General features: G+C 49.4%; 1 protein-coding gene across 3 annotated transcripts in view; it reads right to left on the reverse strand.

Moving 5' to 3' along the window:
* ZHX3 (zinc fingers and homeoboxes 3) overlaps positions 1-12,308 on the reverse strand; it is a 45,297-nt gene that overhangs the window by 6,068 nt on the left and 26,921 nt on the right. For all 3 annotated transcript variants that reach the window (XM_065031903.1, XM_065031904.1, XM_021287896.2), the window contains exon 3: positions 831-3,754. In XM_065031903.1, coding sequence (XP_064887975.1) covers positions 831-3,594 — 2,764 coding nt within the window. In that variant the 5' untranslated portion in view covers positions 3,595-3,754. The remainder of the gene's footprint in view (positions 1-830; positions 3,755-12,308) is intronic.

Below are 12,308 nucleotides of genomic sequence, written 5' to 3' on the forward strand. Positions count from 1 at the left end.
GAAGAGCCCATGGAGGGCTTGGAAACCACCTCACCTCTCCTCCACACACATACATGCCTTTCAAAAGTGAGTCCCGGAGGAGGGGTAGGGCCAGCAGCTGTAAACACCAGCCCTCCATGTCCTTTCCCTCGTCGCAGCCTCCATCTTCAACAGCCAAACCTTGCCCAGTGCCAAACAAGGATGCTCACACATCTGGAGAGCTGGCACTCGGGGAGGGAAGGCAGGAGGCTTTTGCCTGTGCAGGCAGGGGTTACATCTGCTGCCTGAGGCCAAGGGGAGGTATGAAGGGAGCCAGTGGTACAAGGGCAGCAGCCAGACCCCTTCCTTCCCAAATACCCTTCCCTTTCATAAATAAACACTTTAAAGATTCAGCTGGACAGGGTGCTGGGCCATCTTATCTAGACTCTGTTCTGCCGAGAAAGGTTGGACCAGATGATCCTTGTGGTCTCTCCCAACCAGATATTCTATGATTCTATGAAACACAAGGGCCACCTTACCCCAGGGCAGGTAAAGGGACCAGACACTCCTACTGTTTTTTCTGAGGTTTAAAATAAAGCCAGGACTTGGTTTCAGAATGGAGCCAGCATCCAGTGACCAAAGCAGGCATGGGCGGGCAGGCAGCTGCACTAATGGCATCTCACCAGACCCTCCTCCTCCTCAAATCACAGAGAAGTTTGGGTTGGAAGGGACACTTCTCTTTCCCAGGGGTGTCCTCAGTTAAAACCAAAACAGCAGGACCAGACACCTAAAGCCTCAGTTTCCCAAACGGGAAACACTCAGTGCCCCAAACGCTCCTGCTGAGCCAGCCCTACCCGAGGCAGTGCCCTTACCAAGCCGCATGGCGGGCAGTGGGCCAGGGGTATCGGGGGTCCCGGCGCTGCCTTCCTGGCCGCCCCGCTCACTGCTCTCCAACGCCTCCGAGCCGGCCTCACATGGCTCTTTCCGAGTCCCCGCTGCCTGTCCAGCGCAGCCCTCCTCGGGGCCGGTGCCCCTGCTCTCCTCCTCCACCTTCACTGCAAACCACACCTTGAGCTGCTGGGCGCTGAGCTGCGAGCGCTCGCACAGATCGGGCACGTCCTCCTCCCGCAGCCCCTTCTGCTTCTCATAGTAATCCTCCAGCACCTCCCGGCTGGCCGGGCTGACCTCCACCAGCCCCGGGGGGAACACCCCCCGCCTGTAGTTCTCATACCACTTCAGCTGCCCATTCTTGTAGCCATACCGGCTGTCCCCAAACCAGCGGATGACCTCGGCGCGCGGCAGGCCCGTCTGGGAAACAATGGCGTCATACTCCTGGTTCGTGGGCCGCTGGGTCTGCACGAACATTTGCTTCAGCAGATGCCGCTGCTGGGCTGTCTTTTTGAAGTTCAGTTTGGTTTTGGGAGGGCTGGGCGGCTGGCTGGAGCTGCCATCCCCTTTCTCATTTCCGCCAGCACCTGGTAACTCATTTTTGCCATTGGACTCAGTCACTCGCAAGTTTTTCAGGTTGATTTTGATGGGACTCACTTTCCGCTCCGCCGAGTTCGGGTTGTTGCCAGAGGTGTCAACTGAGCCATTTTCACTCGCAGCCCTCAGTTCATCGGAAGAGTCCTCTCCTTCCCCGCCATCATTTTCCGCCTCCTCCTCCTGCCGAGCCGCCTCCTCCACTTTCTTATTCTCCTCTGCCACCTTCTTCTTCCTCCTCTCTGAGAACCAGCTATCGATCTCTCTCCGCGTCATCTTTGTTTCGCCCCTCAGGCGGTTCACCTCTTCCTCTGCAGGAAGGGGATTTTGGGCAAAACTGCTCTCCAGAGCCTTCAGCTGCTCCGGCGCCCGCTCTTTGTACTTGGTGGGTGTGAAGTCGGGTGCCTGGTGCCAGGACTGACGCCGCGGCGGGGGGTGAGGAGCTGGTGCGGCCGCCGCCGCCGCCGGGCTCAGCTCAGCTCCTCGGGGCGAGACGTCGAAGGTTATTTCGGGCAGAGAATCCAGAGCGCTGTCTCCAGGGAAGACGGCACGGCCACCTCTCACGTTCCTGTAGTGGTACCTCCTGTCGCTGAACCATTTCCGGATCTCCTTGGTGGAAAGGCCAGTGATTTTTGTCAGCCGCTCGACTTCAGCCTGGCCAGGGAACTGGTTTCTGCAGAAGCTGCCTTTCAAAGCCGAGAGCTGCTCGTGGGACTTCTTGTTTTTGTACACGTTGGGATCCAGGAAGGTCTGCGAGGAGATGGCGGGGCAGGCGGTGAGCAGCGGCTGGCCGCTGTTGACCACCTTCACCCCCGCGGTGTTGCTGGAGCTCACCGTGCCGTGCTGCGGTGCTGGCTGGGGCTTGGGGACAGAAGTCACCGCCAAGGTGAAGGAGGAGCTGGTGCCCTTCAACCCGTTGGCCATGATGGGCTGCGTGACCAGCAGCCCCCCTGTCCCTTCCGGCTGCCCCACCACATGGCCTGGCAAAGTTGCCTGAATAAGATGTGGGACAGTCCCGGGATTTGCAACCAGAGGGGTGTTCAAAACTGTAATGGTGGGTTGTGGCACCGACTGAATAACAGTGTTGAACATCTTCTTCCTGGCATCTTCGATCTCCTCCGGTGACCAGCTGATGCCCTGCTTCAACCTCTGGGCAGTGAACCAGATCTTCAGCTGCTCCTCTGGGTACTTCGTCACCACGGTCAAGTAGCAGAGCTCGGCTTTTGTAGGGTAGGGGAACTTGTGGAAAGAGTTTTTGAGGAAGCTGTTGGAGTCCATGGCGGCGTTGTACGTTGGAATGCTGCTCAGGGGAATCATCACCTTGGGAAGGGACTTGGACGTAGGTAGCTGCTGATGCAACGGGGGTTGCTGCTGCAGTGACACAAGTTGTGCAACCCCCGCCTGCAGAACAGGCACGTTTCCTATGATGGAGCCATTCACTATATGAGATGATTTTGTTGAACTTGCAGTGGGCTGGCTGACGGGCACAGATCCATTCGGGAATGGATGCTCTCCGTCTTTCACCTCTGACTCACCACCCAACTGACTTGACACGTTCTCCTTCAGCGTGTGGATTTTTTTGGCCTCTGGTTTACCTTTCATTATCTTCATGATGGGGGTTTTGGTAATGATAATTTCAGACTGGCCATCCACCCCTTCCTCAGGGACCTCTCCCGGCAGGTCATGGCTGCTGGTGGCCTCACAGAGACTTTGCTCCACAGTTGTACGATTGTCCTGCTTAGCCACCCTCCAGATGAAGCTTGTTTCACCAGCGTGCGACTCTGCATTGTGGTGCGAGAGCCCTTCGTGGCTTTTTGCCAGAAAGTTGCACGCAACACACGCAAATGCAGGGTCTTTGCTAAAGTCTAAGTGCTCAGAGTCCAGGTGCCCAAAGAAGTGATGAATGTCTTGAGATCCAAAGTCACAAGACTTGCAGATATAGGTGTCGCCATCAGCAATGCCACGGTGCCCATTAGACAAAGCTCCGCTATTACTGTTACTGGCACCAGCATCACCAGCTGCTGGCCCTTCCGCAGGAGCATCTTGTTGTGTTCCTTCACGATCACCTTCTCCAGCATCCAGTTCAGTCTCCTGAAGCACCAGTGTTTTTACTGGTATCATGCAGGGAGTTGTGGATTTTCTTTTGCTAGCCATCACTTCAGTTGATCCAGATTATTATTTTTCTTTCATTTAAATGAAATTCAAACTTAAAAAGCGCTATTGCAAGTGCTCTGTGGTCTAGATTCCAGCAAATTCATGATGTCCCAACGAGTTGTTGTCAAATGTTGACAAATGCCTATATTTGCCACTGAACCTGAGGACAAAGAGAGGGAGGCGAGGTTAGTTCCTTTGGCATTAGACAAAGCACAACTGTCCCGATATTTAACTGTTTCACTCAATAAATCATTTTCAGCCTCTTTCACTGGAAAAATTTAACTTGACCTTGGATTTACCGCATTTTCACACATACAATCTGTGAATCACCTGTTTAAAAAAGCAAACACACAAACATGCCTCTCTTACAGCTCTCATCAAACTCTCATTTGAGGAGGTAAAATGCCAAAATTTTCCCTGTTCCTGCCCTACCCAGGACCCATCACTGGTATTTCGGCAGGGAGCGCACGCAGGAAGTGACACCGGACAGGGTATACCTGACAACAAAACAACCCATTCCCCACAGAACACTTCAATTTCTTCAAAATCAGCATTTTCTAACCACCCTGTCGGGAAGTTTCTCAGCAGCTCAAAGCAGAGATGCCTGGAGCTCTGCCGTAGGGAGCAAGAAGGCTGCAGCCAGGTCCATGTATTTTAGCCCCTCATTCAACAAGCCTGCAAAGCATTTGTGAGATCCCCTCCCCACCCTGTGAACACTTCATTACTGTTTTAACAGCATCTGTTGAGGCTTCGGCTGGAGCTGCAAGAGAAGGTAAGGCCCCAAAACTCAAAGGCAGCATCACACACATGTTCCTGGCTCCCAGTCCTCCCCTCCCACCACCTTTGCAGCTTTTGGCGTTCACACAACTCGGTGCACTGGGGCTATTTACTAAGAGAGTGTAATTTCTCGGCAACACAAGCCCATTTGGCTGGGCTTGGTGCGGCCAGACATCTGTCATGTTGAAAAAAAATAAAAGGAAGAATAAAAAAAGAAAAAAGTAAAGAAATAATCTTTTTCTCTCTCTCTTTTTTTTTTTCCCTGAAGCTAAAGCAGTTCCGTAACTGTTCCTGCCTGCAGAAGGCCAGGGCATTAGCCACAACCTTATTCCTGGCCTGACGTGGCTTCGCCATCTGCACAGCGGATGCTCCGTGCCCGAGATCACGACGCGAGGGCAGGAACGCTGTCCCTGTAGCTGGCACCAGCAGTCACTTGCCTGGTGACGGGTCCGGATGACAGGGAAGGGAGCACATCTGTGGAAGCAACATCTCCGCCTTAACCCCTGTCAACCTTTTATGCAACAACTCTGCTTTTTTTCCTTTAAACACAGGGATAAAATGGTGTTTTTCCAGACTGCAAGGTCACTTGGAAGCATATGGACACACTGATTCATATTACAAAGACTGCGTGCCAGGTTTTCCTGTGATTTACAGTAACAGCAATGGAGATTTATAAAAAACACTCATAAAAACTTGAACTAAAAAAAAAAAGACCAACTCACCATCCTACCAGATGACTCAGAGAGGTAACTCCTATCAGTTACAGCAGTTGTGCACCAGTAGCTTTCTCATATCAGATATTCTGAGCTGATATCATGCACCGAGAAATGCAGATCGGGCAAATGACTTTGTGGTGCTTATGCAATACCTCCTCTGCCTATTTTTGCTTTTAGAGCAGAGGAATGAAAGGTCCTAATGCAAAAAAATAAAACTAAGTACAATTTGACCTCTCTAACTTCATTGGAAATTGAAAAAAGAAATTGTTCTGGAAAAAATTATGTCAGCTTTCAAACAGGAGAGCCTGGATGGCCGACTGTGGCCTCAGCAACTCTCAGGCACTGTCTAAAAGACTGATGGGAAAACGTAACTTCCCGTTAATGTGGGCTGATCTGAGATTACAAAACAGTCCTGTAAATAGTGTTAGTCATCACCGAACTTGGCATCAGAAAAGACTGTTTGCTATGCTAAAGCTTTGTGAAAAGCTAGAAATTATAACTAAAAAAAAAAAATGTCTATAAATAAGGTATTAAAGCTGTGATCTGGATTAGGTTGGTGCGAATTGCACACTCTCAATACCTGCTTTGTGCCGCTCTCAACCCACCTTTCCGTGGTTTTCCTCTGCAGTGGGCCAGAAAGTTATTCATTAGCATTAGCAAGTCGAATACTTGGATGACTATGAATGGGCTCTGCTATTCAGTGGGGAACAGCATCCATTTGACACCAATTCCAAGATCCTAATTTTTGACGCTAAGTTAAATATTACACAATCTAGCAGGGTACGATGACCTTTCCAAGCCAAGTCAATTAGGAAAAAGAACACTAAGACCAGCCTGAGGGCTACAAAATATAGCTTTAAAGGCTGAAAGGAGTTTCACGTCAGGCAAGCAAGAGTAAAAGTGAATTCTGATTTAATTTTATCCCGCAGCTCTAACACAGGCTGGGGAGAAGTTGCTGGGCCCTCTGCAAGCTTTTTCCTTTCCAGCAAAGTCCTGGTAGAGATCCAGTTCCAGAGTCTCCATCACGGGGACAGCTCGAGTCCCAGACGCTCTTACCTAGTGTTTATGGAGTCGCCAGATATCAAAAAGATGATTTTTATCTATCAACAGAGTAAATTTGATACCGAGCAACAGAGATACACAAAGACCCCCATTGTGCCACATTAACGGAGTGCCTCTCCCAAGCACGCTGTCACTATTATTTTGGGTAAATGTGAGTTGCCTGACCCACCTACGGAGAACCTAAAAGCTCTGCATTTCATTTACCAGCACATTTGCATCAAGCTCCACGCTCTCTCCAACAACTTTCGTTAAAAATGCAATCAAAGCAGCTCCAGCCGCCGCAGCTCTCCTGCTGGGGCTCTGATATTAATGCCACCTGAGAACACAGATTGCAAATTTAACTGGAAGTGAATCACAGTGCAAATTTACTGGGAAGAAAAAAAATTAATCAAGTGTATTGTTTGTCCATTTCATTTCCATGGAACAGTTGCATAACCACATGTTCAGAGCATGTTTTATTCACTGTTCACCTTCTGGAATGCACTAATACTTTAATACAGCACTAATATATAATAGAATGGATAATTCACCGATTTCTCTGTCATTGAAGTAAGCGAGGCTGTTTTAATGGATAGGGTAAATTAATGGCAGAAAAATTAATCCATTAAAAACCAGCCTTACAACAGAGCTCAGTGTAACACCACTGCAAATGTCTCAGATCAATTTATACAGCCATAACTTTGTTTCCTATGTATTATTTTATGATGAACTGGAGCAAAGAGACATTAGCTGAATGGAATAGCTACTTGGCAGCCAGGAAAATGAAGGGACTGCACTTAAATTCCTTGTTCCTATTTAATTTCTACCTGCTAATTTAACCGTGAGGTACCAGAGTAGGCAGGTCAAGTGACCTGTGCACCTAAACCTGCCACTGCTGTTGGAAATGGGAGGAAAAACTGACCTAAAGCAGAGTCTAACCAATTCAGTCCCAGAAGAAATTAATGCAGGAAGGACAAGCAGCCCAGAGGCTCCTTTGGGCAGGTGGGATCCCAGCCCAGCACGTGGCCGGGGGTACATTTGTCTCGTATCTAAAGCATCAGGAACCGACCCTGGGGATGATGTGTGTTTAGTGACATGACAGCAGAGCTGCGATTTAAACTATCCCAGTGAATCCCAGTGATTCAGAAAAGAATAATAGCGGAGGAAGATGGAAACTGTGAAATCTGGGGGTCCCAATCTAAGAAAGTAACACAGCATTTCTGCTAGAGACAGCCAAAAAAGCTCCAACGGTGCTTTGAGCGTCCCCCTATCCTTCCCATCCCCATCGGCAGGTCCAGGTAGACGTCTCCAACCCTCTGCAGAACGGCTTTGCCTCCGCTGAGGAAAACAATGCCGAGACCGGTCAAAGTGAGCTTAGCAATTTCAGAAAATGTACTTCTGCAGAGATTAACAAAGGGAGGTTTCGAAATCTGCACTGCTGAGTCTGAACTTTCAGCTTTTTCCAGCTTGGCTGGATATAACTGGTTTGGTTTTAAATGTTTCAGTGAATTAATGAGTTAGGTTGTTAATGCAAAACATTCACTCCGCGCAGCGCCAAGGTCCCCAGTTAGAAGATTAATTTTTGCGACCTTTTGCAAACCTCGCATAGAAACGACCACCAGAAAACCAGCAGCACACAGCTGGGCACAGCAGCTCTGGTCCCACCACCCGGCCATGGGGACACGGGACAGTCGCCCATCCCTGCACCCATCTCCGGGGTGCCCAACGCTCACACGGGGGACAAGGCTCCACATGGACACGCAGGACGGCTGTGTACTCTGCTGTGGGCTCCGGTGTTGGATGCAGCTCTGCCAAAGAGTAAATACTCAGCTTAAAAAATAAATAATTTTAAAAAAATAAAAAATCAACACCGAAATAGAAGCAAAATAACAGTTTTCTCAACACTTTCAGTGCCTGCTAGGCAGGCAGACACACTCCCCAGGTCAGGGACAAAGTTGATGTTTCTGTCTCATATGAAGCCAAGCACAATATTGGCATTTTAAATAATAGTGGTTTGTTTTTAAGCTGAAACTCTGTGGGCCCTGGCTGATAGCATAATATGGGGGAGGAGAAAATCAAAGGAGGAAAAGGAGGGAATCAAAGGAGGGAAAAAAAGTTGATGTTTGAGAGTTTTTGTCTCTCCCCTTTAGGCTCTACCTCCAGCCAGACCCAGGAGATGCACACCTGTCTGGTCCACAGATGACTTCCCGACTCCCCACTGGTAATTAGCAAGTAAACACCAGTAAATAAAATCCCTGTGGCCAGCACCAATGAGTGGGTGCTCTCTGCAGCACCCAGACCTAAGGGCTGATCCACCTGCCCCCTTCCCACCGTCAAGCACCTCAGAAGTAAACCCCGCCGCGTTTTGCAGCAGGGTCCCTGCAGCACAGCAGACGTCCAGTGGGGTGTCAGCACACTGGCCTGGACTGGGTGCATCTATCTGGGTGCTGGAGAGAGGAAGGCTGGACACTCTGCACTCTCCAGAGCCAGGTGGGAAGGGGCAAGGGCTCATTCCCCAGCCAGAGGCTGCCCCGCACCACCTCCCATCTGGGTTTCACCTCCATAGATTTGGAGTCACAGGGTAACAAAGTGTGGGGAAAGAGCACGCAGCAGCATCGCCACCGGGTTTTGAGAACACAGTCCCCTGCCAGGAACAGGGCAGTTATCACTATTCCATCTGGGGACACACCACCTGGAAGGGTGCATTCCAGCAACCCGGCAAAGACCTCTTCAGGCTACATCCCTGTGGTTCAACAGGGACAGACACAGAGTGAACAGCTCACGTCTCCAGAGCAAATCCCAGCTTTGCAGGTACGGATAGAACCTCTCTTTAAATGCACTGGCACAGTTTTCTAACAGGGAAAGCAAGATTTGGCAGGGTTGAGCTCCTCTGTTCCCGCTCTGTGTCTGTGTGTCCTGGTTAGCTGCAGTCCTGCACCCTCCCTGGGTATCTTTGCAAAGCCTGCGGATGGAAGGGAAGTCATGGGATGGGTTGTCTCCAGCAGTCTAAAAACGCCAGCAGCAGAGCATCACCCAGGCTCCCAGCGAGCGGTGAGCACCTCCACACCGTGCCCTCACCTAGGACATCTGCACCCCGAGCCTGGTCTGTAACCCAGACCAAGGTTGTGACAACTCTTTGGGGTTTCACCCCGTACTGGACTGCAAGGTCCCACAAATGAACAGTTAATGAGATTTTCCCCCTCCAGAGCAGATCACTACCACACTGTGACTGCAGGTGTTCGAAACTCAGGTGCTCTCAACAGGAACAGGGAAAGCAACAAAATAACTGAAACCTGAGAGGCGCCACGCAGGCAAAAAAAGCCTCTTTGCTTCTTATTATTTCTCACTGCACAAATGTACAAACACACGCACAAATTTCAGCAGTTTTGACCTTCAAGCAGCATCACATAGTCAACATTTGTACTAAGGAACAATTTCTCTTTATGTTGACTGGTCAGGGTGCTGTGGAGCTTAAGCCTGGCTTTGAAAACGCGGGTACACTCTAAAGGCAGTGGAAGCCGGTTGACCGAACAATCGTATTCATTCTCCGTTACTTGGCAGGCCTAGAGTAGAAAAGCATCTTTTCCATTTAGGCTAGTTAAACAGAGCTATTCATTAAAAATTCGCCCTTCTACAAACTGCTGTACTTCTCCATTTAAAATCTGCCTTTAAGAGAAGATCTCTCTCCTCTGCGCCACAAAGCTCCTCGTGGCCCTGTTTCAAGCCGTCACCCATTTATGAGCTGTGTTTTGGGATTGCTCTCGTGCTTCCATAACAGCGGCAACTCGCCTTTGCTGCCGTTACCTGGGTAGAGCTGGCTTGCTGCCTTCGTGCTCAGGGACTAACAGTCATTATCTCCGCTTTCTTCTTTTTCAGACAAACACAAACCCAAGCAAGATGGAAGGCTAGAAAGGGGTGGCTGAAACCAAACGCGATTAGAGTATAAAAATAGGTCACTAGGATAATATAACCTTTAGACTATTGGCAATGTGCCCCCCTTAGAGACAAGCCCGAGTGCTATATTTCAGGAAAATGTCAGGAATTAAAAAAAAAAAATATGCAATGCACATCAAAACAAAACCACTGATGGTCCCTCGGAGCTTTGCGTGCTTCTGTTTGAACATCACTAACATTAATTCACTCACTCCTTTTCCTCTGCCCTCATTCATTTGATTGAGCACAAAATAAGTGTTATGCAATCATATCATTAACATCTTCCAAAAAAAAAAATCTTTTGGCATCGAGGTTTCATTACAGATTTGCTCTGAGTTACACTATTTTAGCAGGGTTCACAGTCCCAGCATCACAGGGACCCACCTCCACAGCTTCAATCCTCACATTTTGTCCATGTTGCAAAACATTCCTGGCGTTCCCACAAAGGAAAAGCTCCAGCAGACAGATAATCATCTCTCGACAGAGCAGCTCCGAGGTTAACACTACCAGCAGGGGACACCAGGCAGCATTCATGGAGCTCCATGAAGTCACTCATCTCATAGGTATCTGGGTCTCCCATCACCTCGCACTCACCTGGCGAATACCAGTGGGTCGGTCTGTGCCTGAACGGGACAGTATGAGAACACCAGTCATGTTTATAAATGTACAGAGCTCCAATTTCAGCCCCTTGTGCTTTCCCTAGGGTGTCTGTGATTGCAGCTCAGTCAGAGGCACCTCAAACAGCCCCACATTGGTCAGTAACGTTCTGCCATCCCGAGTCCAGACTCACTGCACACCTTGTGATCCCACACTTAGAGCTTATTATCAAGCATCACCCTTTAGGTAGGGCAAGGGCAGCTTTAGCAGATGCAGCCCTATAGAATGCATATGAAAAGGAGTACGTTACACCTAAAATTTACTTGCATTTTTATTTTTGAAATTGCTGAACTGGCTCCAACCCAAAAAACTATTGGGGAGCTCAGAGTAAAGACGCCCGGTTCCCAAAGCAAAATGAGATCCAGAGTTAGATTTTGGTCCATGTTACATTGCAGACAAGGGTACTGGAGTCTTTTAAATCAGCAGGAAACACTCGGCCAAGCTGGCGAGGAGTTCACCGCCGTGGCAGGAGCCCACGGAGCGCAGAGCCCGCCGCGCTCCCAGCGCCGCTGCAGCTGCACAGACCCATTTTGGGGGAAGCCTCCGAGCCCGTGTTTCTGAAGCACTTCTGCTCATAACCCCACTTGCAGGTTTGCACATCCACCTCCATATGGCCTCCTATTTTGGGGCCATCACCCCATATTCAGGCACCACAACTCCAGATGCTAGCACCAAATGTGTTGTTAAAAGCAAGCCAGTGTCAGCTTTTATAGCAGCACCAAAATTATTACGCTGTAAAAACGCAAACCCAAAAACCTGCTGGAGGGTCACACTGTTTTCTCACTGAGCATCCAAATCCCTTATGCAATGAAGAAACACTTGCTGAAGACAGGCTGATCATCAGTTACCAACCAGCCACGTAAGGGACAGACCTGCAGCAATTCCAGGGAAATAAAGAGCGTCCAGAGCTTTAAAACAAGATGTGGGTGGAAAGGACTAAACCAAGCTACTAAACAGCACCAGACAGCAAGCACAGGGTGCCGGAGCCCATCTGCAGCACAGGCTGAAGGCAACTAGAGTGCTGCAGCCCTTCCCAGCTGAGCATTTTTGGATTACTTCATCCACCGTGCCCTTTTGCAATATGCTAGCTTTGAACGCTGCGTTACGTTCTGGCTCAGCATCAGCTCCCATTCCCCCACTTACAGCTGCTATAACCAAAAAGACAACTGCAAAATACTTCGTCTGAAAGCAAGGAAACGGGGTTTTGGCAGAGGAGGATTGTGGATTTTTTAATTTCTTTTTCTCCCCGTGGATCCTGCTTCAGAGTCGTCCTTTCAGACCTTGAGTGCAGCCGATGGCTTTTGCAGCGCACTGAGTCCGCTGGTTTATGGCAATGTTTTTCTGCTCACTGAACTGGCTCATTCTTTTAGCAGAACAAACTGTTCCACGTTGAGGCAGGAGTTGGCTGTGTTTTAACAAAGGATTTTTCCCTTCTGACAGTGTTTTGCAAAAGACCCAAAAAAAGGAGTTTGGAGCCAAGTTACAAAAGGTCAGGAGAGGCGAGTCAAACACTGGGTGTAGTTCCTGTATGTCACAGCCAGGCAAGGAAATGGGTGGGGAGAAGAGGAATGGCATTTCAAGCTGCAATAA

The sequence above is a fragment of the Columba livia genome, chromosome 16 (assembly GCF_036013475.1).
Source record: "Columba livia isolate bColLiv1 breed racing homer chromosome 16, bColLiv1.pat.W.v2, whole genome shotgun sequence".
In the NCBI taxonomy this organism is placed as follows: Eukaryota; Metazoa; Chordata; class Aves; order Columbiformes; family Columbidae; genus Columba; species Columba livia.